Source organism: Triturus cristatus, chromosome 3_1, assembly GCF_964204655.1.
Source record: "Triturus cristatus chromosome 3_1, aTriCri1.1, whole genome shotgun sequence".
Lineage (NCBI taxonomy): Eukaryota > Metazoa > Chordata > Amphibia > Caudata > Salamandridae > Triturus > Triturus cristatus.
The window spans coordinates 479,239,547-479,266,121 of NC_140583.1; the positions used below are offsets into that span (position 1 = coordinate 479,239,547).

Sequence of the window (26,575 nt, forward strand, 5' to 3'; positions counted from 1 at the left end):
TCACGCAGACATTTGCACTACAGTAAAATAAGCACTGAGAGAAGATAACTAAATTTTTGATAAGAGTGACGCCGCCACCACGGAAACAATCTGCGGTTTGGAAGTATCACCGCTTACTAAATGCTACTTCTAATCTGAAAAGAGCCTTGAAAAAGTCGCGGGACTATTTTCCCTTCAAGCGACGAAACACGTGTTGGCTTGTGGCTGCTAAAGACTGACTAAGGAGAGTCGCATACAAACAAAAAAACAAATAAGAAGAAGAAAGACTAATTTCTGTTATGTGTATATGTTTATATGTGTAAACACGCTATACTTACCAGCAATATTTAATCGAAAACGTGTGCTAAGGATTGATTTCTATTTCTAAAATAGTAATTTAAAATCCAGCTTTACCACTAACGTTAGTTTTATAATACAACTAAAATGAGAGGAAGAAATATTTTTCCAGCTGTTCTCAAACAGAATTTAGCACTCATTTTAGTAACAAGGTAAAAAAGTGTTAATCCATGGGCGAGCTAGCCGTGCTGCAGTGAAAAATAACTTTAGATGTTTTTCACTGCCAGGGCATCTAAAACCTTAAATATTCATGTGCTTCTTTGTAAATACCATACACCCTGCTCTATGAGCTGTTAGGGCTACCTTAGGAGTGACTTATAAGTCTTAAAAGGGAAGGTTTAGGCCTGGCAAAATGTTTATGTTTCAAGATCGATATGGCAGATTAAAACTGCACACACAGGCTGCAAGTACAGGCCTGTGAGCGCTACAGCCACTTGTATAATTTAATTCGCAGGCCCTAGGTACTTATATTGTCATATACTAGGGACTTACAAGTAACTTAATTGTGCCAATTAAGTGGATGCCAATGTTACCATATTTAAAAGGTACTCCACTGTAATATTAAGTTGGCCTTGTTGAACATTTCGGATCCTACTGACTTGAACTCCAGGGAACGTACGTGGGTCACATTGGGGCTGATGGTTGCTAAAAGGAATATTGCCCGATTGTGGAGGGCACAGAACCCGCAGAGCATAGCAGACTGGGCCAAAGATATGGATTGGTTTGTGGTGACGGAAAAATCAATCTACGAAGCCAGGGGGTTCCCGAATAAATGGACACAAATATGGGGGCTGTGGAATGTTTATAAGGGAGATATTTCTGAACCTCCAAGACCCAGAGAAGATATTATAAGTGGGACCTAACTCTGTATAATTAGAATTGTCAATTTAAATTTTTGAAATGAATGCTTCATGGAACCATTCAATGTATAGCATATACGGTTCAATTGTACGCCATTACTTTACCTATGTACCATGCCTTTTCTCAATAAAATGAGTTATATAAAAAAAAAGGTACAGCACAAGCGCTTTACTGCTAATTAACAGGGGTAAAGTGCACAGAGTCCTAATGCCAACAAAAATGGGTTCAGGTGTTGAATCTGCCTCTCTCTGCAAGGTCAACCCCAAACAATTTGCCTTTATCCCTCTTGCTTTGCTGATTTTGTTTTGTAGGCTGTGCACTTTACCACTCTGCTTCCCGTGCTAAAGTACCTATGCACTCTCCCTAAAACATGGTATAAGTGGCCTTTACCTGATTGGCAGCGCCAGGATACCCGTTGGGTGGCAGCCGCGCTATAGAAGACCACCCTTACATTACAATACATTACACTGGCACATTTATTTAATTATAGGTCTCTGGTATATGGTACTTCATGGTATCCATAGCCTGTAAATTAAATGCTACTGAACCTGCACTACTCATTGTGCAACCTACTATAATATAGTGGCATTTTTTAACATGTCTCAGGCCTGTCTATGTAGTCTGTGGTGCTGTTTTAAACTGCCAGTTCGACCTGGCAAAATACATATTTAGTCAGGCCTAAACCTTCCTTTTGAATACATATCAGCCACCCCCTAACGTAGGCCCTAAAGGCCCACAGGGCCGGGTAAATTGTATCAATTACAACCAACAAGGTTCCATTTTATTAATGTATTAAACAACTCTGTTACAACAAACAGAGACCATTTTTTTTACTTAGTCTTCAGTGTTGTATCTCCATTCAGTGGACTACTAGCAAATAACTGAGGAGAAAGGGCAAAGACTGGAAACTATAATGAGAAGAACAATATGAGCATCAGACCTCAATCTGCCTTGGCTGGGAACAGCAAATATCTTGGATTTTGTGAACATCAAACTCCTAAGCAGAATGGAAACAATCATTTTAAACATGACTTACAGGTGTATTCGGGGATAAGAACCCCTTTGGTCGCTCCCCTGTTCTTGTGCCAGTGCCTTAGAATATGACGGTGTGGTGGTCAAGAATACTGCCAACCACGTGACAGCTGCATTTGCACAGTCCTTTGCAAACTTACACTCTCATTGTTGAGGTAGAGGCTTGGAAGGCATCAGCTATATAATTGTATTTTGGGGAAGACAGGGAAATACTTTTTCGTTAGAAAGTGTTTCTCGTTCCTACAATGTGCAGAGTGAAATAGTGATTCCGTTCCCTGTGGATTTTAGGACTCATGTGTGCACATCCCAATGCTTTCAGAGAGCAGCATCACTGAGATAGCACTACTACTTATGACTTGGTGGGGAAGCTTGAACGCAAGCCAGAGAAAATAACAAGGGCATTCCAATGGCAAAATTGTAACATTGCTGTTGTGATAAACCAAGTGGGATGAAGCCACGTGTAACAAAGACCCGTCTTGTCGTAAAATTGGCCCTGTATCCCCATTGGCTCTATCGGATACTGGCAACATATGTGAAAACATGGTGTGATTCAATCCTCTAAAGATATTGGGTTACATTACTGAATCAAACAGAAAGGACGAACACCCTCTTGGAACTCACACCAGCCCTTGGTTGTGCAAGTTCCTTGAAACGCTATAGTCCATATAGCAGTGTGCATTGGTGGTTAGGATGAAAGCCAGTGAAACTGGTTAGTGCCTTCTATCCCAAAATATCATCAACGTAGTTTGTTGAGTGCGACAAAATATGTTGTGGATCAAAAATATGGTGCATCAAGGTGACGGGATTAAGAACAGATGTTTGATGTAGTTCAGAAGAGGCCTGTCCGAGAGGGGCATGAATAGACGAGATTGATCATCTCTCAGGAGTAATGGGTTGGACCAGAAGAGAACATGATACCTGTCACATATCAGATTCACCCTGATCAATGCTAATTTGTACAACACTTGGGCCAACATTCCAGCATACTACCTGGAATGCATTCAAAATGTACCTAATGAGTTCACCTAGGCTAATCACCAACCAGAGAAAGTGTGCCACCTAACGGTGTCAGTTTTAATGGTCCACCGCTGTCTTAAAGCAAGATCCATCATGTAAATTGAAATCCTGTGTCTCACACATAAATGTTTGATTTACCCAATCCACCATCTACCAGTACAACATGATCCTCTCTTACAAATGAACAGAGAACCTTGATCTCCCACGCGCCACATATCGCGCCTCATTATTACATCCTTTCATTTCTTATATTTGTAGCTGGAGGGGAAAGACCTTCTATTCCAAGTCAATATCTTGAACTATTAGCATTTATTTATTTAATATCAGCCAATCCCCACCACCTTCACAAAAAGTCGAAAAACGTTTCTCTTTTCCAACTTTAAAGGACTGGTATTCCACCCTTCTACTGAAGGACTTCTTCTTCCACCATCCTGACTGCCAATCAATCAATATCATGTAAATGACAGGCAGCATAAGTGCACATTTTAGTAAAATACAAATTGTAGCAAAAAGGCAAACTCTTGGAATGTATTCAAGAATAAGGTATTCCTATTTCACACATATTGCTATACAATTAGGTGCTAGAAAATAATGTATTAAATTAATATTTCATTATTCCCTACGTACAGGACTAACTCATTCGAAGGTGTCATATTTCTGTATTAAATATAGAACTGGTCGAAAGAACATGGATTTGGATCAATAACTCTGCATGAAGCTTAACACATTTTTCTTTTTTCTAACCCTGCAGTGGACAAGAGAAGATTTACGACATCATCTCAGAAACAATCAAGTCTGACTTCCCTGGCTGGTTCAACACCGTGGTTAGTTACATCAGCAGTCCCATTGTCATCCTACCTGCTCTACTCCTTCTCTTGTAAGTACCTGACATTGAGCTACAGAGCAGATTTAATTAATAGCATCACTAGGCCAAGAGACGGTGAAAGCAAAAGAAAATATTTTCCCTTCATCAAGATGTTGTAAGTTCGTACTATGAATGTAAAAAAATAACATGTGGAATACAATACACATGATGCCTTCAGCACAGACAGATGCACGTCACTGACCTCCCCTAAACAAGAAAGACAAGGCTGGGAAGTACTGAGCCACTACTAGACTGAACTTACAAAGCTGTACATAAATATACGTTTGTATATACATACATTGGCACAGAACATGAATATAGAAACAGTTTAAAAACTGGATTTTACAGCATATGCTTGTCATTTGAAAGACGGTCGGAATGTATTTTATGGCCACTCACTTCGAGCAAATGCATGACAGCCGATAGACATCCTTCAAATTCTATGCGTCAGGTGAGTCTGAAGATGCCCGCGGACCCCTGTGAAGTCCCAGATACTGTTTGGACAAACGTTTCCTGGGGCCAGTGTGGGTATATCCTATACCAGCCTAAACCTAAACCAGCAGAAATCCCCAGAAGAGCGTAAGATACACATGTCCCAAGGCAAATAGTTATATTTTACCACTGGGTCCTCAATCCGTCTGAAGTCTATATATGTAAATGTTTCCAAAGCAACTTAAGGCATCGATGAACCTCCATATTATAACCCTAGCTCTAACCTTGACACTCGCCCAAACCTTAGTCTGCACTGATACCAGTGTGTACATTGGACAGGTCATCCCCTGTGTTCACGACCTGTTGGTAATGGCACGAACTAATTTTGCACAATCAATATTTATAACAAACAAGAGCGACCCATACGTCCCTGTGAACTGGGTATTACTATTAAGTAAGAAAATGTCCACAAGGAACTTATTCAAAATAATCCATTTGCAATATGGAGTAGAAATTATACTCCCAACTGATTTAATCAAAAAGCCAAAGAAAACGTACTTAGTTAGCCTGGAGAGCTTATTTACTTCAGCCGAAGTAAATGCAATTTATTACACAAATCACAATTGTATCACAAACATTTTATATTTTTCAGGCACATAAGAAAGATAGTGAGAAAGGTGAAAATAGAACCCAGTGAGATGATCATAGCCTACAAAGTGAACATGGTGTTTAAGAGGTCTTTAAAAAACAATGAGAGGCATGTAAGAGTGTAACGAATCTTTTTTGCTCTCCCTTTGTTGGTGTCGACGACATTTCAACCCACTCTGGGTAAGGGGTCTCTTCAAGACAATTATCTGGGGGCTACAAACAAGGGAAAAGGTAAGTGCCAGAAGTATACTAGACCCATTAGTCGTCTGAACGCTCCAGGTTTTAGATTGGCTTACCTAATAGTATTCAAAACTCGAATTGAAGATGAGAAGTTGATAACATATAGCCGTGTCTGACGCAGCCTAAAAATACAAAAGGGGGGGTATAAGAAATTAAGAAGTATCCCTATAGGATATGTCTATCTCAATATTCTAAAAGGCCATCATTTATTGAACCCATAAAGGACTAATCCTAATACGAGAATTGATTGAATATCTCAAATGAATTTAAGGGCCACCTTTCTGTTAATGGCTGGCCCTATCTTAGTTCATGTCGCAGCGACCCATATGTTAAGAATATACTCTATAGTAATGGATTGGCTACTACATTGGATCACTTATTTGGGGCATCTAATGTCTCCGCTGTATCAGTGAATAGGGCAATACTTGTAGAGCAAGGCGACCAAATATGAAGTCTGTATAACTTGTCTGCAATAATATAAAGTGAGGGAACAATCGGTACAGGAGGCTAAAATATTTTAAGTACATAAAATTACTTAGGATATATATGTAACGATTACTTACAGGACAGCCGTAAGGAAACGAAGTGTCCGTAGTCCAAGTCAGAAGGGAGGACCTTGAATAATGTTCCCGTTATAACTATGATACCTGTAGGACATTAAGGCAGAGATTACTGCCGGTATCTCTCAAGGGGGTACAGTCTATAGTGAGCGGTATGTATAAGTTGCTTACTTTTCCAGGAAACGAACGAGTGAAGCATCCGATCCAGCCGCGCAAGTCGGTGACTTGCCTTCCGTGAACCGGAAGTATTTAAAATAGCCCGGGAGGTCACGCATGCGCAAGGGAGGGCAAAAATAGATTCGTTGGCGGCCATCTTAAAAGGTCTCTTGGTGCATCATTATACCTGATAATATTTCAAATTAGTAGCCGTAACATCTCATTTAAAGAGATACATCACTTAAAAGCAAAAGAAAGTTGTATTCTTAGACACTTGGTGTTTGTACATTTAACCACCTTATCTTATTATTCCACAGTATCTCATAAATACATCAGAAGGCATCTCATAAGTACATCAGAGAGCATGGAATCGGCAGAACCACAATTTATAAAGTATAGAATAGAATAGAAACTCAAAGTTGTTCATCAGCAGCCATCCTAGGAATGTCTTGGTACATCATTGTACCTGATAGTGTTTAATAAAGGCACCATAACATCTTATTTGAAAAGGCACATCAATTAAGAATAAAGATAAAAGTAATTAATTAGAACATTAGTACAGGTAATTAATATTCAAACATTTGACCTCATTATCTCCTTATTCCACAGGATCTCCCTGATTATGCGGAGTGGGCAGAAGAACAGTAAGACAGTTTTATCAGTATGAAAAATCAATGACATATTCAAATATCCTCAGATATAGAGTATTTTGGCAACTAATCGTATGGCGGTATAGCTTTTTCATGGATAGAGCCCTATCCATGAAAAAGCTATACCGCCATACGATAAGTGGCCAAAATACTCTATATCTGAGGATATTTGAATATGTCATTGATTTTTCATACTGATAAAACTGTCTTACTGTTCTTCTGCCCACTCCGCATAATCAGGGAGATGCCTTTATTAAACACTATCAGGTACAATGATGTACCAAGACATTCCTAGGATGGCTGCTGATGAACAACTTTGAGTTTCTATTCTATTCTATACTTTATAAATTGTGGTTCTGCCGATTCCCTGCTCTCTGATGTACTTATGAGATGCCTTCTGATGTATTTATGAGATACTGTGGAATAATAAGATAAGGTGGTTAAATGTTCAAACACCAAGTGTCTAAGCATACAACTTTCTTTTGCTTTTAAGTGATGTATCTCTTTAAATGAGATGTTACGGCTACTAATTTGAAATATTATCAGGTATAATGATGCACCAAGAGACCTTTTAAGATGGCCGCCAACGAATCTATTTTTGCCCTCCCTTGCGCATGCGTGACCTCCCGGGCTATTTTAAATACTTCCGGTTCACGGAAGGCAAGTCACCGACTTGCGCGGCTGGATCGGATGCTTCACTCGTTCGTTTCCTGGAAAAGTAAGCAACTTATACATACCGCTCGCTATAGACTGTACCCCCTTGAGAGATACCGGCAGTAATCTCTGCCTTAATGTCCTACAGGTATCATAGTTATAACGGGAACATTATTCAAGGTCCTCCCTTCTGACTTGGACTACGGACACTTCGTTTCCTTACGGCTGTCCTGTAAGTAATCGTTACATATATATCCTAAGTAATTTTATGTACTTAAAATATTTTAGCCTCCTGTACCGATTGTTCCCTCACTTTATATTATTGCAGACAAGTTATACAGACTTCATATTTGGTCGCCTTGCTCTCCAAGTATTGCCCTATTCACTGATACAGCGGAGACATTAGATGCCCCAAGTAAGTGATCCAATGTAGTAGCCAATCCATTACTATAGAGTATATTCTTAACATATGGGTCGCTGCGACATGAACTAAGATAGGGCCAGCCATTAACAAAAAGGTGGCCCTTAAATTCATTTGAGATATTCAATCAATTCTCGTATTAGGATTAGTCCTTTATGGGTTCAATAAATGATGGCCTTTTAGAATATTGAGATAGACATATCCTATAGGGATACTTCTTAATTTCTTATACCCCCCCTTTTGTATTTTTAGGCTGCGTCAGACACGGCTATATGTTATCAACTTCTCATCTTCAATTCGAGTTTTGAATACTATTAGGTAAGCCAATCTAAAACCTGGAGCGTTCAGACGACTAATGGGTCTAGTATACTTCTGGCACTTACCTTTTCCCTTGTTTGTAGTCCCCAGATAATTGTCCTGAAGAGACCCCTTACCCAGAGTGGGTTGAAACGTCGTCGACACCAACAAAGGGAGAGCAAAAAAGATTCGTTACACTCTTACATGCCTCTCATTGTTTTTGAAAGACCTCTTAAACACCATGTTCACTTTGTAGGCTATGATCATCTCACTGGGTTCTATTTTCACCTTTCTCACTATCTTTCTTATGTGCCTGAAAAATATAAAATGTTTGTGATACAATTGTGATTTGTGTAATAAATTGTATTTACTTCGGCTGAAGTAAATAAGCTCTCCAGGCTAACTAAGTACGTTTTCTTTGGCTTTTTGATTAAATCAGTTGGGAGTATAATTTCTACTCCATATTGCAAATGGATTATTTTGAATAAATTCCTTGTGGACATTTTCTTACTTAATACGAACTAATTTTGGGCACAGCGATAATAAACATATAATTTTGGATTGCTTATGACTTAGGGTCAGTTTATCGAATCTCCACAAAACTTTTAAAAAGATGTTGGGGCCGATTCCAAATTGTAAATTCGTTTGTAAACGTACATTTAATGGCCTTCCCAAACTCCTTTCCATCAACTTTCCGCCGTGGAAATGATTGGAGATTTACTCGAGGTAAGGGCTGGAGCATTTCCACTTCCAGGGTGGGAAGGGGAACCAATCATCAGAAAAAGAAATGTATGTTTGCAGAGGAGCATCCCCTGTGTGGACTTCACTGCAATAAAGATCTCTGTGCAGAGGGAACAGTACCCCATGGGAATGGTCACATTATATTCCTGAGGTAGGCTTGGAAACCTGCAACGGGTTCAGCTTGCCAGGTGTACTATTGGGGATGTTTGTGAAACCCCAAAGGTAGTACATTTCAATCTGCACATACGGTGCTGCTCTACTACTTTTTTGTGACTCAGGACCGAAATTTACAATCAATAACAAAATGCTGTTCCCCGTGTTGTTTTTAATATTTCAATTACTATTTCCACCTCATGCTTCTCACACGCTTGTACGCAATTTACCCAAACTGTGAGCCATATTTTTAGTAAAAATATATCCTCCTTTATTGTAAATAAGTTTGTATATAACAGTAAAAAACTTGTTTAAAAATCAAACCAATTCATAAGATCTTTTTACAGAATAGACCACAAAAGTTATTGTACTGGATTATCCACTCCTATATGTAGTAGACCTATAGCTTCAACTCAGTTTTACTTTGCACATATTTAATTTTAAGATGTAGGCAGAGCACCACATATCATTTTGTTTCTAGTACATATATAATAATGGACAGCCGTATTCAGATGGTACCTTAACCCCTTGTGACTGTCTAGAGTGAATGCATATCCACTTCTCCTGTCAGTGTACCCCAGATGGTGAATACACAACCAGGCATGGCACAAAGAATCATATACGCACAGATATCCCACTTCTTAAAGTGGCATTTCTAATATAGTAATAACAAATCCGCTTTCACCGATAAGCAGGATTTATTACAAACATGCCAAACATGGCCACGCTACCCCTTACATATTAGAAATTACCACTGAAGCACATATCAGGGAATTCCCAATGCAAACCCATGAGAGGAACAGCCTCACAGCAGTGAGAAACCAAATAGGCTGAATGTCACTACCAGGACATGCCACACAGTAAAAGCGCATGCCCTACCTTTCACCTGCACAGCACCCTGCCCATAGGGCTAGCTAGGGTCTACCTTAGGGGTGACTTATATGTTGTAAAAGGGGAGTTTCAGATGTGGCAACTACTTTAACAGTAAACTGTGCGGTCAGGCCCTGGTTTGAAAGGCTACTTTGGTGGGTGGTGCAAGCAGCGCTGCAGGCCCACTAGTAGCATTTAATTTAGAAGCCCTGGGTATCTGGGGTACCACTGCAAAAGGGACTTGCAGGTAAATTAAATATTCCAAACAGATGTAGACCAATCTTACCAAGTTTACAAGAGAGAGGACATTCACTCTAGCACTGAGCAGCAGTGGCAAAGTGCCCAGAGTCAAATAACCAACAAAAACAATTCAGAAAAATACAGGAGGAAGGCAAAAGTTTGGCGATGACCCCGCAAAAAGGGGCAGTTCCAACATTCCCGCAGGACCGAATGGGCAAAATGGCCCTCCCACTGAACCTGGCTATCAAGGTAGAAGTCCTTCATGAACATGTGCACTGATGCCCATGGAGCAGCCTGACAGATGTACAAGACAGGCAGTCCACACTGAAATGTTGTGGCGGTAGCCTTGGCCCTGATGGAATGATCCCTCGAGGCCTTTGGAATCTGCTTCTTAACCAGTGCATAGCATATCTTTATGCAGGTGACTATCCATCTGGAGATTGCTCTTTTCTACACGACTTTATCCCTCTTTACTCCTGCAGACCTCCCAAAGACCAGACCATTTACCAGATGTTCACTGGTATAATCCACATAGAAGCTTAAGGCTCTTTTGCGATCCAAATGTTACAGCTTCACTTCCTCCATGGATGGATAAAGTGGAGCAAAAACTCCAGGACGGCTAATAGACTGTAATGTGAAAAAGCTTCTCAGCTTTTGGTAGTAATACTACTCTGGTCCTGAGTACCTGTTTGTCTAAGAAGAAGGTTGTATATGGGTGTTGGAGAAAAAGGGCTTGCAACTCACTATGTTAATGACTTGATGTTCTCACGATGAGGAAAACTGTATTAAGGGTTAGAAGATGCAGAGAGCAGCTACGCATCTCCGTAAATGGAGTAAACATAAAAAATGCTGGGACCAAATTAAGATCTGACTGTGGCATCACAAAGGGTTTAGGCAGAAAAAAAGGGGTTAGCCGTTTAAAAAAATTAATTTACCAGGTGATATGAATAACGATGATTGATCAGATAATCGTAGAAAAGCCAACAGGACCAACAAATAACCTTTAACAATATTCAAGAAAGTCCTTGATGTGCTAGAGAAAGGACAAACAACAAAACATTGGACAAAAGGGATTGTAAAGGTTGGACATGCAGAGAAGCACACCTAGTGACAATTTTCCCAGTGTACTGCCTGGATGGTTTTGGTGGATGAATACATAGAGGCCAAAATGACTAGTAACTCACAAGGAAGATCAAAAGCAGTCAACTATCACCACTCAACCTCCACGCATAGAGGTGTAGGTTTCGCAGACCCAAATGCAACAATCTGATCTGTTGAGATAGAAGTTACTCCTGAAGTGGCAGCCATTTCAGCTCAGAGGACAGATGCTCATGGCCAGAAGTTATGGGTACCACACTCTCCTGGCTGTTCCCGAACTTTTTCAAAACTTTGGACAGGAGAGGCAGAGGTGGAAAAGCATTTAGTAGTCCTGAGCTCCATCCCTGTCAGAAGGTATCTCCAAGGGAAAACTACCGTAGGAACTCTGAGGAGCATAAGTTTGGACACAGCGCATTCTCATGGTGGCAAAAATATGGAGCTAGGGTTCTTCATATTGCTGGAAGATGTCATGCTCCACCTATGAATGTAATCACCATTCATAATTCACTAGGCAGTGCTGACTGAGTTTGTCCACCCTGGGGTATAAAGATCCTGCCAGTTGGTGTACGACCAAAGAAATACCCACAACAACACCCTACCCTGCTTGTTTCAGTACCACATGGTGGTAGTTTTGGTCCAACTTGATGGACAGGAGGAAGGCTTCTAGTGCCAAGCAAGTGGCTCACAATTCCAGCATATTGATGTGGAAACAGGTCTCTGCTGGGACCAGAGTCCTCTGATCTCCACCTCTCTTCAACCCAGCAAATATGCATATGTCATGAACGTCAGCTCTGAGTGGGGTAGGGAAATGGTCTACCTCTGGTCCAATGGCAGACTAGTAACCACCACTGCAGATCTTTTGCAGTCTCCTCCATTACTTGAGTGGAATCTGGCAGGATCCATTGATGCTGAGCCGACTGAGACTTTTAATCCCAGCTGGTGTGGTCCACTAGCAGGATGCAGAGCGCCAAGAGACCAAGACGTCTCATAGCCACTCTCACTGAGACCCAGGCCAAAGGTTGAAACATTGGGATCATTGCCCAAATGTCCCACACTGGTCGAGGTGGAGGATAGGCTTGAAACAGAACTGTATCCAGAATGGCTCAGTTGAAGGGATCCCTCTGCAAAGGAGTTAAGTGTTACTTCTGCATGTTGAAATAAAAACAAAGATATGAGGAGGTCATCTGGAGGTGGTTTATGACTCACTCAGACAAGCCTGTCTATAGCAGCCAGTCGTCAAGGTATGGGAAGACTGGTATTTCCACTCTTCGAATATGTGCAGCGACAATCACCATAACTTTCATGAAAAACCAAAGGTTAATGGGGGGCACTGAGAACTGAAAATGCTCATGGTCCACTTGTAACAGCAGGTAATATGTCGGACTGCAGGACGGGTATATGGAAATAGGGAACCTGAAAATTCAACACTACCATTCAGTCGCCTGGATCCAGGGCAGACGAACATGGGCCAGAGTGAACTTGTCCTTTTTGAGGAAGAAGTTAAGATGGATAAGGTCTAAATCACCCAGTCCTTATTTTTGATGTAATGGCTTACTTGTCCCACTGTAGGATGGACAAGTGTTCCTCCAGAAGTCGCTGTGGTGTAAGTGACATATGTGAATGGGTGGACAGGAAAGGTAGGGTGTATCCCTTCAAAAATGTTTGAAGCACCCATCTGTCCAATGTGATGCTTTGCCACTTGTGGAGGTAATAACTTATCCTGCCTTAAACAGGGTGACAATGTGCTGATGAGGACAAGCTAAAGGGGATAGGGAACGGCGACTGGGTGGTGCGTGGGCAGGGTACTGAGTAATGCGTTGCCCCTGAGGGCCTGGATGTTGTCAACTGGATCCCAGGCCTTTACCTCGAAAGTACTGTGAGGTCTGTTACTGCAGAGGCAGGTCTTGGCGTTGCCTCTGCTGGATGCTCCTCCCAAGGTGAGTCGCAAACACTGATGTACAGCAGTGTCTGAGATACTGTTTGCGATTCCCAAATGGGTCGCAAAGGACCTGCATCATTAATATTCATGAGGCAGGTCACATTGGGAATGGCCGGCACTCACAGGGATGGTGGACTGCTGCGGTCAGCAGACCGCCATGTCTGTGACTGCTTTTTCAATAAAGCAGTTTGTTTTTTTCAAATGCAGCTCCATTTCCTTGCAGGAAAATGTTATGCATTTTAAAAATGAAAATGAAACATTTCGTTTAGTTTTTTAAGAGCAGGACCGCTGCCTGCTCTTAAAAAACATTTTTGCTACCAATCACAAAGAGAAAGATGTTTGCGACTGGCTTACAACCAATTTGACATTGGTGGTAAATGCGATTATTTTGCGACTGCATTTGCTATTAGGAAGGGACACCCTTGGTTGTCATGCCCCTTCCTAATAGCACCTCACACAACCTATCTTGCGAGTCAGTAACAGGTTACCTACTCGCAAAATACGTTTGGTACATGATACATCCCTTTTTAGCGGTCGCAAATGGACTGATGTCCCATTTGCGACTGCTAAAAACGGTCGTACATCTGGACCATTTTTATTGGCATGAACAATGACAGATATTGCAATATAGCTACCAGAGTAGCACAGTATTCTAATATGTAAGAAAATGTAAGCAGTAGAAACTCAGTAGTGGTCCACATATATTACAGAAAATCACAGTGTCATATGTTATAAGGAATCAGAATAAGAGAAAAGCAAAAAAAAAAACAATAGTAACGTGACTTCCGAACCCACGCACCAACGTTGTCCACCTTGTGCAGCCTACGTCCGCCACCAAGCCAGCATGGTGTAGTGTGAGTTGTCACAAGAGGCATCATACAACATCTAAAATGGATAATAGGAGACCAGCAAGAAACAGGGACACAGAAATGCACGTCCCATCGTAGGAACTAAGATCAGACAGCAACCTCCTCTTGGGCTTAAATTGTTCCAACAGTGTATCTCACCTCATAGCTATAGGTCACTTACATAACCCATGATATTTCTCCCTATGTATTGCATAAATCTCTGACGACAGCCAGCGCAAGTCCTCTGCATGCCAACCCAGTACAAGAGGTGTAATGGGCAATATCCATCGGTGTGCCATTTGTCCCTTGTCTCGGAGAAGCACCAAGTCGACAAAGTGTGATTCAGTCTTAGATGCTTTTGGTTAATGATATAGACCTTAGAGACAGTGTTCACTTATATCCCAGTGTGTGGACCTCGTTAGTGACATGAGAGACTCTCTGATGTTCACCCAGTAGGATAAAAGTTTGGGGAATGACCACATAATTTGCATTAGGTCTGGGTCCTTAATGTGGCATCTTGGGCAGGAAGAGCAGACCGTTGGTAAAATCATGTGCAATCTAGAGGGGGTCAAGTATGCCCTATGCAACAATGAGAACTGGATATATTTAAAATATGTATTGCAGGGTATCATGCTGGGGTATTTCAGAAGAAAACGCCATTCTTTTTTATGGATTGCTCGATTGAGGTCTGTTTCCCATTGGGTCTTAGTGGGATCAGTGACATACATAGATGAGTGCGCAGCCCACTATAGATCCACTTAAAGTGTCTGCCGGTGCCCATGTCATAAAACGCCTGTATTAGTGCATATGTGTCATGTTCCGAGCCTGTTGGTGCCCAGAGTTTTCAGACATAACGTAGGATGTTAGCAGTTGCAAGAAAGAGGGCACCTGGGAACCCATGTAACTGCATGAACTCTTGTTTTGGCAACAGGATCCCATACTCAAACAGGTTGCCCACAGTGGTGATTCCTGCTGGTTCCCATGGGAACAGTCTGTTAGTAGTGAGAGTACTCATCAGGGTGGGCAGGCCACATAGAGGGACAGCAGCGGCCCGTGGAGGGTTGCCGCGAGGCGGTTGGGTGGGATGGGGCGGGGGGTAGTAAACTCCGGCTCACAGCCAACCGGAGTTATGCAAGTAAATAAAACGAATTTCATTGCTCCACGCTGAAACGCATTTGGCGTTTCAACGCACGCAATGAAATTTGTTTTATTTATTTATTTACTTACATTACTCCGGTCGGCCGAGAGTCGGACTTTACTACCCTCCACCCTGCCCCTCCCCCGCCCCGCCGCACTCCCTCCACGGGCCGCTACTGTAGAGGGATATTTGGGGAGTAACACGTAGGGCTGCGAGTATAATGGAGTGCATTTTTACAGTATGTTATGGCAAAATGTAGGAGTAAGGGGAGCTTGGAGGGCTGTGAAACTCCTGGAAGCAACAATTTTTGCAGACCACGAGAGCGGAGCTTACTTTGTGGCTAGCCGATTTCTTGTAAGTGTAACCCAGCCACCAGTATGCCAGTCAATGCAGCTGGGCAGCAAAACAGTAAAACCTGAAATCAGGCACTCCCAGCCCACTCCCGAGTTGGTAGTTGCAATTTAGGAAGGCTAACGCGTCTTCTTCATGAGCCCCATATAAGATCAAGTAATAGGGAGTCTAACGTCTTAAAACCCATCTTGGGAATAATTATCAGTACATTTACAAAATGATATAACAATGTAGGCAGCATCACCATTTTAGAGAGGGGCAATCATCCCACCACTGATATGGGCAATGTTACTCAGAACTTCATCTGAGGTCTTAATGCTGAAATGGCCCGGATCAGATTTCTGTCTAATAGGTCTGTAGGTGATCTGTAAACATGGATGCCCAGATATCGGAGTGTATGATGTGCAACCAGAATAAGTTGAGTGCCCAGGTTAATTGTGGCATGAGGCATATTATCGCGGAATGAAAATGCTCGCGACTTGGTGTGACTGACTTAAAGGCCAAAGTAATGGAGTATAGTAGAAACAGGTGTAAGGTCCATATTTAGGTTTTGGGTGTTAACCATCATGTTGTCCGCGTATAGTGAAACCAGGTGTGTCTGAAGGCCCTGTGGGATACCCCAGTCAGTCACTCCCTGTCTGAGTTTATACACCAGTGGTTCCATTGCTAGAACAAATAATAAAGGTGACAACGGACAACCCTGATGGCTTCCTCAGGAACTTGGGTACTGTAAGAAAATGTGCATCCCCTTTTGGCCCTCGCTGTGGGATTGGCGCATTGAAGCCAGACCCAATTAATGAAGGTGGGAGGAATGTTGAATCAACGCAGTACTGAAAACATATATTCCTAATCCAGAGACTCAAATGCTTTTTGAAGGTCTAATGAGAGACAACCAGCTTTGAGGAATGTGTCATGTGCAATCTCCATTACCTGATAAAGACGTTGTATGTGTAAAGAGGTGCTCCGGCATGGTACTAACTACATAATGGTCAATGTGAATGAGGTCGGGGAGTAACAGGAACAGTTGTTGCTCTAGCAGTTTACTCAATACTTTTATACTCTGATGTCAACAGGGAGATCCGTCTATAAGAGGAAAGTTCCTCTGGGGCGCTGCTAGATTTAAGCAAGGAGGTGACCATGGCCTGGCTAGTTGTGGGTGGCAGTGATCCCACCTCTGAGGATGCAGAGTCTATTTCCTCCAGGGGTGGGACCAAGCAGTAGGTGAAAGTAGAGTAAAACTTAATGTGTAAACCATCTATGTCTGATGTTTTTGATGCACGCCATATCCCTAATTGCCTGACGCAGTTAGCCTGACACCAATGGGGCTTCCAATGTCGTGCAAGACACAGCAGAGATCTGTGGGAGTCTAAACCAATGCATGAACATATCTCTCTCTGTTGAGGGTGGAGAGGGTCAGGCCTCATAGAGCCTAGTGTAATAGGAGCAAAAGGCCTTGTGTATTTCCAATTGTGTGGTCCATTTTACCTTGGAGGGAGTTGAGATGGATAAGATTGGGGCCAGTAATGTCCCTGCTTTATCGCCTTCATTGTGGAACTTCTGTACTTAAGTTTTGTGGTCTATAATCCTGAGGCATTCCAATAACTCAGCAGACTTTATCCTAGCAACTAGTAAAGCGTCCAGCCTTGCATGGTCAAATACTGTCTCCTGTTCAATGATCCCCAGTTGTGTGTCCATGTATTGTAAGCCACAGAGCACAGACTGCCTGGCGCCTGTTGCAGTGGCTATGGACATGCCCGTAATCACCACCTTAAACGCCTCCTATTCCAAAAGTGGGGTGGATGCCATGCCCTCGTTGTCAGTGAAGTAAGTATCAACTGCGGTGGCCAGGTTTTCCCTGAAGACTACACCCTCTAGGAGCATTAGTTGCATATGCCATGTGGGTATCAGTGTAGGGACCCTGCCCCATGTCAATACTATTTTAAGTCGGTTGTAACCCGACAAAGTTTTACCCAGGTAAGTTGCTTGTGTGAACTTCTCCACAATTTGGGATGGGCAAAAGATACGATCTAAATGGGCATGCAGGCCATGCAGAGGAGAGAAAAATGAGTACTCACCCATTCCCTTTTTGTGATCTCTACATATATCTATCAAGGACTAGTTCGATATCCAATGAGAAAGAGCTTTGGCTTACTCAACGGAGCCGATATTCGGCAAGGGGGGGTGTGAACAGTCAAGGCTGATGTCTAAAACTGAATTAAAATCACCCCCTAACAACCAAGGGAGGTGACCATTCTGCTAGAACTGATGATATATGCTGCAGGAAGACGTCCTGTTCAGTACTGGGGGCATACACACTGCCCAGACCAACATCTTCCCATCCAATAAACCACAGACAAAGACAAAGCGCAAATTGGCATCAATTTCAGAGTGGCCTGTGCTGCAAATGGGGGCCCCGCTCTCAACCAGATAGCTGCCCCGCGGGCAAATCTTGAATATGTGGTAGCAAACGACTGTCCGCTCTATTTAGATCGTAGCCTCGAGGGTGGAAAGGTGGGTCTCCTGTAGGTAGGCTATATTCGCCTGTCGACGATAAAGCTGTGCAAGGATTCTATATCGTTTGTGAATAGACGCTATACCCCTTACGTTCTGTTCCGGAGCAGTTGGCATGACAACAATGTAAAGACAATCCGACCAGGAGGGTCACTGTTCATGTGCATAGATATGTGGCAGGCATAGGAATTTACACAGTGATGTGGTAAAAAAGAACATTTGCCCAATGCCAGGTCCAGCAAAGAACGTTTGTTCGACCAAACTAAAACTAATAGCAAACAGATGGTAATCAAATAACACATTGTGTAATCGTTTTAGGGGGGTCAACAGTTGTCCTAGTCAGAGCAAGCGAGTGCAGAGCCCCATAGATGTATCACCCACGGGTGCCTATGGAATGCCGACAATAATACCTGTGCGAAAACTTAGCAGGAATGCAGCATTAGATAAAAGAAAACCGGAGCACAGAAATATTTATGTAATATATATATATAGGTGACTACAATGGGTCCCTGCGATATACGGACCGAATGCATTAGAATCAATGCCTAACATAACAGCAAAGACAATACCTGAGGGGAAAATTGAAGGCATAACATTCTCACCTCGAACAGTGAGCTCCTGTACCTAGAAAAGGGGAACAAAAGAAAATGAAAGAAGTGGGGGAAGGAGAAAGAAGGAGGCAGGGTTAACGGGGGAGGAGAGAAGGCGGAAGGATACAGAGAAGTTAATGGAGTTACTGGCATGGATCAAATCACATTATCTGCAGTTTATGGTGTCACTGAGGGAAAACGTAGAACATCTTGCAGTCAATGACAGGACACAAACTCTGGTCACAATGAACATAGAGGCCCTGTATAGTAACATTCCACAGTCGGGGGCCCTGGAATCTGTACTATGGTTTATTGAGTCTTTCAATATAGACTGCCCCAAAGTTTTTGTTATGTCCTGCTTAACTATTGTTTTACAGGAAAACACTTTTGAATTTAATGGATCATTATTCAAGCAAACTAAGGGTGTCAGTATGGGGGCCTCTTGTGCCCCCACAGTAGCCAATATATTCATGGCATTCTATGAACACAAATTTGTTTACAATGAGGTAGCACCATTCAGTGAGTCCATCACTAGCTGGTCCAGATACATAGACAACGTCTTTTTTTATCTGGACTGGGACTACTGATGGACTCACAGAGTTTGTTTCTTGGCTAAACTTGTGTGATATCAATATCATTTTCACAGCAACCAGCAGTAACTGCAGTGTAGAATTTCTGGATATAACGATCAAAGCCAATGAACAAAAATTGATAATAGATCTATATATAAAACCCACTGCACGCAATACATTGCTACATTTCAATAGCTACCATCCCAAGACACAGAAAACCACCATACCATTTGGCCAGTTCCTGCGATCACGCAGGAACTGCACAAATTTAGCTGATTATGACAATAGGGCCATTGAAATGAAGGTCAAGTTCATAATCTGAGGCTACCCGAGCAGACTAGTATGTGACTTCTATAAAATACTATGATTGACAACATCTGCTTACACCCAAGGAACCAAAAAAGAATGATTGGTTGGTGTTTGTCACCCGTCACTCTACTATGAATGACAAGATTCACCATATTGTAAACTCCAATTGGCATATCTTGAATGCAACAAGAGACAGAACTGTACAAATACCCAAACCCATGTTTGCATATCGTAAGAATAAAAATCTAAAAGATTTGATCACAAGTTCACGCATGACAAACATAGGGAAAGAATCCATACAAACCACACTTAGTGGAGCCACTTCTCTAGTAGGGAACTACAAATGTATGTCATGTGTGGCATGTCATTTTGCTATAGAAACAAAGAAGTACTCAGTAAATGGAATGAGCGTGAATCTTCAAACTTTAACTAACTGTAAAACGATAAATATAGTCTATCTAATTATGTGTCCTTGCAAACAGGCATATGTGGGGGAAACCTCACGGTCCATGGTAACACGTCTCACAGAACACAGGTCCGCTATCAGGACCAAGAAAGTGCATGCACCTTTGGTCCAACATTATGTGGATGCGAACCATACCACAAAGGATATTCAATCGCTTATCCTTGAGAAAATCCATACCAATGGCCCTACAGGTACAGAAATTCGAAAGCGTAGTGAGGTCTTTTGGATTTTCACTTTGGACACATATAAAAGGGGCCTTAACAGTGAAATTCTTTGGAGCCAGGCAATAAGATTTAATAACAATTAATTATGTGAACCTATTGCAGTCTATGAGCGACATAATTGTGTGCCCCCTTTTCATACAGGGAGACCGTTAAAGTTCATTTTTTCAATTTAAAATAAATTTTTGGTTTCCATGTTAGACCATACGGATTTCGTCGCCATTTAGGCTTAGCATGACAATGTTTAACACATGATATACTTATTGCCACCTCTAATATATAACGTTATTGGTATACTGCAGTTTATTTTAGAATTGGTTCACCATGTTGTAATTATGGCATTTGAACACACATTTTTTATAGAACCTTTATTCTTTAAATGAAGATGTTTACAAATCGCTATGTTACATTACATGGTTCCAGTGCAAGAAACGATAAGGCCAGATCTTTGTATTCACCGTTTTAAGTATACCGCTAAGATAGCGCCGATATTTGCTCCTTTAAACCAACACGCTTGTTGTCCAGCGACGTTTTGTTATGACGTGTTGAACATGCGGATTTTAGTAGGCCCAATATTTAAATCAAGCAACTCTTTGGCACGCAAACTTTCATCTTTCGCGACCATTGATCGTATGGCATCTCAAAGGCACGGTGCGTTATTACATCTGACGGAGATGGACGGAGACGGGCGAAGACGGACGGAGGCTTCCGCGAATGAGAATTAGTCGTTAATCAAAGTACGAGCTTCGTATCAATCGGCTAGCGTCTGCTGCATTATCGAGACATCGTGTGACGCTGGGTCCCGCCAATTTTCTCTGTAGGAATATAATCGTTGTGTCATTCATACACCCCATAAGCAGGACCTTTCATCACTATTGGCATACCACAGTAGTAGGATTAACTAGCCAGAGGGCTTAGTGACCGGAGGGACTGTTATTCGCACATTAGGTCGATTGATTCGCACTTGCGATAAATGGAAAATATAGAGCCCTTGATATTATGCCACCGGGTTAACATCTGTTATCTAATATACAGTTTATTTGAAGCTTGATATTGAGATTTAGTCGGACACTTTCATCTTTTTGGTAAAGACATATTGTATCACTATATAGCCTATGAATTACTTTTGACAAAGCAGCACTGGACACATTATCTGTCATAGAATGTCTTATTTATCATTATTTTAGGAATTCCGTCATTCTGAGCGGGACTACCCCCTATTTCCGTATTCATAATACGTGAGAGGGTGAATGTCCTCCTTCTTTTTAGGTCTCGCCTGACCCAGCGCATGCGCTGGTCTGGCGAGACTTATTGAGAGGGCTCCAAAAAGGGCTACCAGGCCAGCCTAGAGCTACAGTGCATGTGCGCCGCACTTTACCATGATTACTTTCACTTTTGCGGCCGCACGGCCGCTTTGATGTTTGATCGTGATCGCGATCACTTTCACTTTTGTGGCCGCACGGCCTCTTGGCATAGCCAATAGGTCTCACTTTTGGGACCTTATAAGTATTTAGTTATGCAACTGTTGCATGGCTAAACACTTATAAGGTCCCAAAGGCGAGACCTATTGGCTATGCCAATGCTTGTTAATATATCTTGTTCCATATATGCCATTTTATAATAACAATCATGGTTTTTGGGGGCCCATTCCATTTAGATCTTGCCTGCCAGTCATTGTCCTTAGCTCATATCAAGAGCGAATAATTACAGCACAATTGACTTTGCCACCTTATTATAAGGTAAATATTATATTGCCATTGACTACGACAGTAGCCGGTCAGAAATTGCATGAAAAGGGCTGCACGTGTGAACACACTAAGGTATGAATATACCACACCCTCAGAACCACTTGGGATCTTTACTATCCTTTAGTATTCTTGATTGATGAGGCTTACTTCTATCTTTTTTCGTTATCACGCCCATGCACATCTTCTTTGCTTTTCTTTTCTCTCTGTTTTCTGAAAAACTTTACATCTTCTTCTGACACTTTATAGTTCTCTTGAACTATTGTTTCCTGTGACGTTGCATCAATTGTAAATATGTATATTTATGGTCTATTGTATTTTAAATGTATATAACATACAGAGAGTAGGACTGTGAACATGTGACCCCTTAGGATATACCCCAATTTTTGTCTTATAATTACGTTTCCTTGTTTTTATTATTTCTTTAGGATTCATTAACACATGGTTACCTGATAAAGGCACAAGGGCGAAACGCGCGTAGACTATACTTAGCCATGAAAGACATCTGTTTAAGAAATTAACATTTGTTTCTTTTTGTTTTCTTTCCTTGGTTTGATATTTATTGTAAATATGTAATACGAATACATCTACTTGACTGATATGACTTTGTATGTATAGATCATTGACTATACTGTATAGATAGAATTGTACTAATTGACAATTGCCTCTATGAGAGAATGATACAAAATCTTTGATCTGATGTATAATTTATTTCCCTTCTTTTTTCATTTAAATATAAAATATTGAATAAAAAATGAATTTTGATTGACATAAATTCATGGGTTTCTACATGTCTATTTAAGTAGTGAGTCCACTTCATATTAGGTTTCCTATATGTTTTTTTCATAAACAAGAGGAAAAAGTGTCATGCTTGTGTTAGAGTCAGAGTCTGAGTCTGAGCAACAATTGCAGAGAAGCTGAAGTTGGGCTGTTGCCAATGTGATCCAATTGAGGACATAGTTGCCCATATAGCTTGTCTGCCCTTGAGGGCCTGCTGAGGGGAGGATGCTGCACTGGGGGCCATTTGCCGGGCAGGTCCATGTCTGCGTCGACGCGCATGGTTTCGTGGTCCTTTGGGCGGTTGTTCAGATCGAGGACGAAGGTGCATAGTAGGGTAGTGTTGTTCAAGCCAGTCCCACACAGCATCCGGAGAGTCAAAGAGCGGTGAGTGCTGATCATGGATCACACTAAAGTGTGCCGGAAACATCATTGAATAAGAATGCCACACTGAGCGCAGCTGTCGCTTTGTTGCCGGAAAGGATGCACAGCATCGTTATCCAGAAAAAGCAACACGGTGACATTATCCACGGTTATGGGTGCCATCTCCCTGGTCTTTTGTAAGAGTACATCTCAATCTCTGAAGTTGAGGATGCCACAACCATGGGAAGCAGCGGCGCTCCGGGCGTTGGGTGGTGTGCCCGCAGTCTGTGCGCCCGTTCCACTGTAAACATGGTTGACAGCCCCTGTGGAGCAACCGTTGCTTTCAGCCACTGTTTGACAAACAGTGTTGGATTGGATCCATCCTTGACCTCCGGTATTCCCATGATGCACACATTATTGCAGCGTGCGCAGCCTTCTGCTTCTTCTGCTATATCTTGCCAGATTGTAAGTTGATTCTGGAGGTCAGAAATTGCAGTTGAAAGCGATGCCTGTTGGGGGGCCATCGTGGATAACGTGGTTTCGGCTGCCTTCACCTTTTCAGAAAGTTTGCAATGATCATCTCGCAGGAGGTTGAGGTCGGTCGAGCGCATCAATGCGGTGCTAGATGGCGGAGCTGGAGTATTACGTCCAATTTGTCAGGTGGATGAGACAAAACCATAGGTGGGATGCATTCTTACAGTGTATGGGTGTGAGCCATCAGAGTGGCTATGTTGGGATGGCACAGGGCCCTGGTGAGATATTAGTCTAGTGGATTTGGTGCGGCCAATTGCAGTTTTGTAAGGAGTAGTGGAGATAGCACTACTAAACATGTGGCACTATACGTTAGGTAGGGCAGAGCAAGACGAGCAGTCTCAGGTTGTGCTCAGTCACCTTGTGATCGATATGGACCGCATGGTAGGCACACTGCAATGGCAAGCAACCTAGTGTGTCCCTCAAGCCCGGTGCAATAACGCTGAGGCGTACCACTGACAAGGTTCTAGGTGAGATGGTTGGCACTTGGAGGTTAGGATCACCGACAAACTGCTCCAGAAGCAACAGGAGGAGCTGAGCCCGGGGTGGCTTAGTTGGTGTTGTAGCCCAACAGTAAGGACAGGCAGAGAGAAGGCTGTTCTCGGCAGGGCCCAATATTCACCACCACCCCAACAGAGCATGTCCAGCCAAGTGGAGACAGTTCAAGTCGGGGAGGGCTCCTCACGGTGTACCCAAACAGCATCATAAACATACAGTGCTCAATATGCCAACAGGGCAAACGGACCCCAACCAAGTTGGAAACACTAGTTCCTCTGAGTGTCAAGGCTCGGAGGAGGGTGGGGGGAAAGCAGGCCTCAACATCGTACAGTCTATATAAGCTGCAGGGATCTGTTGTGTAGCACAAAGAGAGTCCACCAGGGGGTGCAGCGCGTATATCCCACAGCAACAGGAGGCCCCAGTAAGGTTATAAATTCGGAGGCAGTTTAGGGAGAGGATCCGGTGATCCACTGCGCCAAGTGCAGCTGGGGAAGGGGGGAGGACATGTACTTCAACTTCCACACAGCGTTTGAAATAAAGAGAAGCCTTACTGTACATGTGAGCGATGAGGCCCTCAATCAGCAGACATCACATGCCCTATGTGTTTTCTCTCGGGCTGCACATTGAGCTAAAGGGCCATTGCAATTCCAATCCCAACATACAAAAGCCTGACTTCTGTGGGACCTGGAGGTCTCTGGTTTAATAGAAATCCACAAAATAGTCAAGGAAATTTGATGATCTCTTACTTCATTTCACACTCTACCCTGTGCAAATGAACATGGAAATGATTCCAACAAATGCTCCGAGTTTCAATGACCGCTCTATCTTCTTGGGCTTCTTTTAGCTTATGTTTCTTTACTTGATGCTGACACATTTAGAGAACAGGCATGGTGTGAGCTTCAGCAAGGTCCAATGCATATGTCACTGGTTTTGGGTAGTTAGATATGGAGATTGTTTGAGAAGCGAGCGCCCAGGTGACACTTCTCATAGGAACACTTTGAAAGGACATGAACAAGGAGCTGACGCATCAGAATTGTTATTATATTCTGACTAAAAACATCGACTTGATTTTTCAGATCTATGTTTAGTGCCTTTCGAAAAACGATTATAAGTCAAAAGGGACAAACTGAAAGACTGCCCTCTCATCTCGTGTCTGGCTTTAAACCTGACTATACATTGTCTTCGGAAGCACCTTTATACCTGTTGACATATGCATTCAGATAATGCTCAGAGAGTTGTCTATGTTTTTTCCCTGTGCTTAGAGGCACGGAAGCTGAGACAAGTAAAATTATGTTAATATGACCAGGGCCACTGGAATTATGCGGCAGGGTTGAGTAAGTATTTCTTTACTAATTGTGTCATTTTTACAATTGTTAAAATTGTTTGGTCATTGGTTGTACTTCAAAAGACCTTGTTGAACACCCACATTTACAAATAGGCAACAGAAAGGTGACCAGATAAGCTTTGCAAAGGGCCTGGGTCACTGCACGATTACATGTTCCTCTGAGTTTTTAGTAACTTTTGAACCGTTTGAGCTACAAACAAAAAATATTTTTGTTAAAATCTGCATATTATGCAGCAGATGATGGATTATGTGGCAAATGTGGCAAATCTATTAGGCAAAAAACGCTACACAATCGCATAATTCCAGTGGCCCTGAATATGACTGAGGAAACCTTCCGAATTTCTGTTGCAAGTTAAAATTCAACCCGTCTTTTCTCTGTAGGACAAGACTAGGCGCTGGGCATAGACATCAGGCTCTTTGCGTCTAGCAGGATACTCCAGTGAAAACATAAGTAACCTGTAGAGACCAGCCAAATACTCTGTGACTTTCTTGTTTATATTCTGCAGTTGTTACAGTCTGGGATTCCCTCCTCACATATAAGAGAACTAACCGTGAAAAACTCCTGCATCAGAGCCAGGACCTTTCATCCTGATGGTCTACCAGCACCAGCACCTTCACATGATTGGATTCTCTTCATATTTACACCCATACTAGATGGAGCAGAACCTAATGTATGGCACTTTCTATAGACACTGCCTGTGACCTGCCCCCCTCTTCCGAATACTTTGCTTCAAAACGTATCTTTATGAAAACTGATTTATACACTTCCACTGGGTTCATGTGAAACTGCAAGCCCTGCTGTTGTCTCTCTTGACCCATGACCCCATTAGATGGTTGACTTGATTATAATCCCAATTGCTGCAGCATCACCTGACCTTTAAGTGGTGCGACTTTAATAAATGTTAACTAATTCTGTAGGATTTTTTTAATGGACCTGAAGATCATTATCCTATCAAGAGAGATGAAGGGTATCTCTGAGAGCTTTTGTGAAGTCTTTGTGAATTGCTGGAAAATGAGTTTGTCGAAGTTTGACTGGTGTGCAATAAGTCTCTCTCTTTTCTTCCACTGCTGTCCTCTAAAACGCTATCACGGTGCTGTTG

The 26,575-nt window shown here is 42.3% G+C and overlaps 1 protein-coding gene across 1 annotated transcript in view; it reads left to right on the top strand.

Annotated features, from left to right (window-relative positions):
* The window catches only part of TMC3 (transmembrane channel like 3), a 530,883-nt gene that overhangs the window by 451,626 nt on the left and 52,682 nt on the right, over positions 1 to 26,575 (top strand). Inside the window, exon 18 of the mRNA XM_085646348.1 lies at positions 3,998 to 4,123. Within this exon, the coding sequence (XP_085502474.1) occupies positions 3,998 to 4,123 (126 nt within the window). The remainder of the gene's footprint in view (positions 1 to 3,997; positions 4,124 to 26,575) is intronic.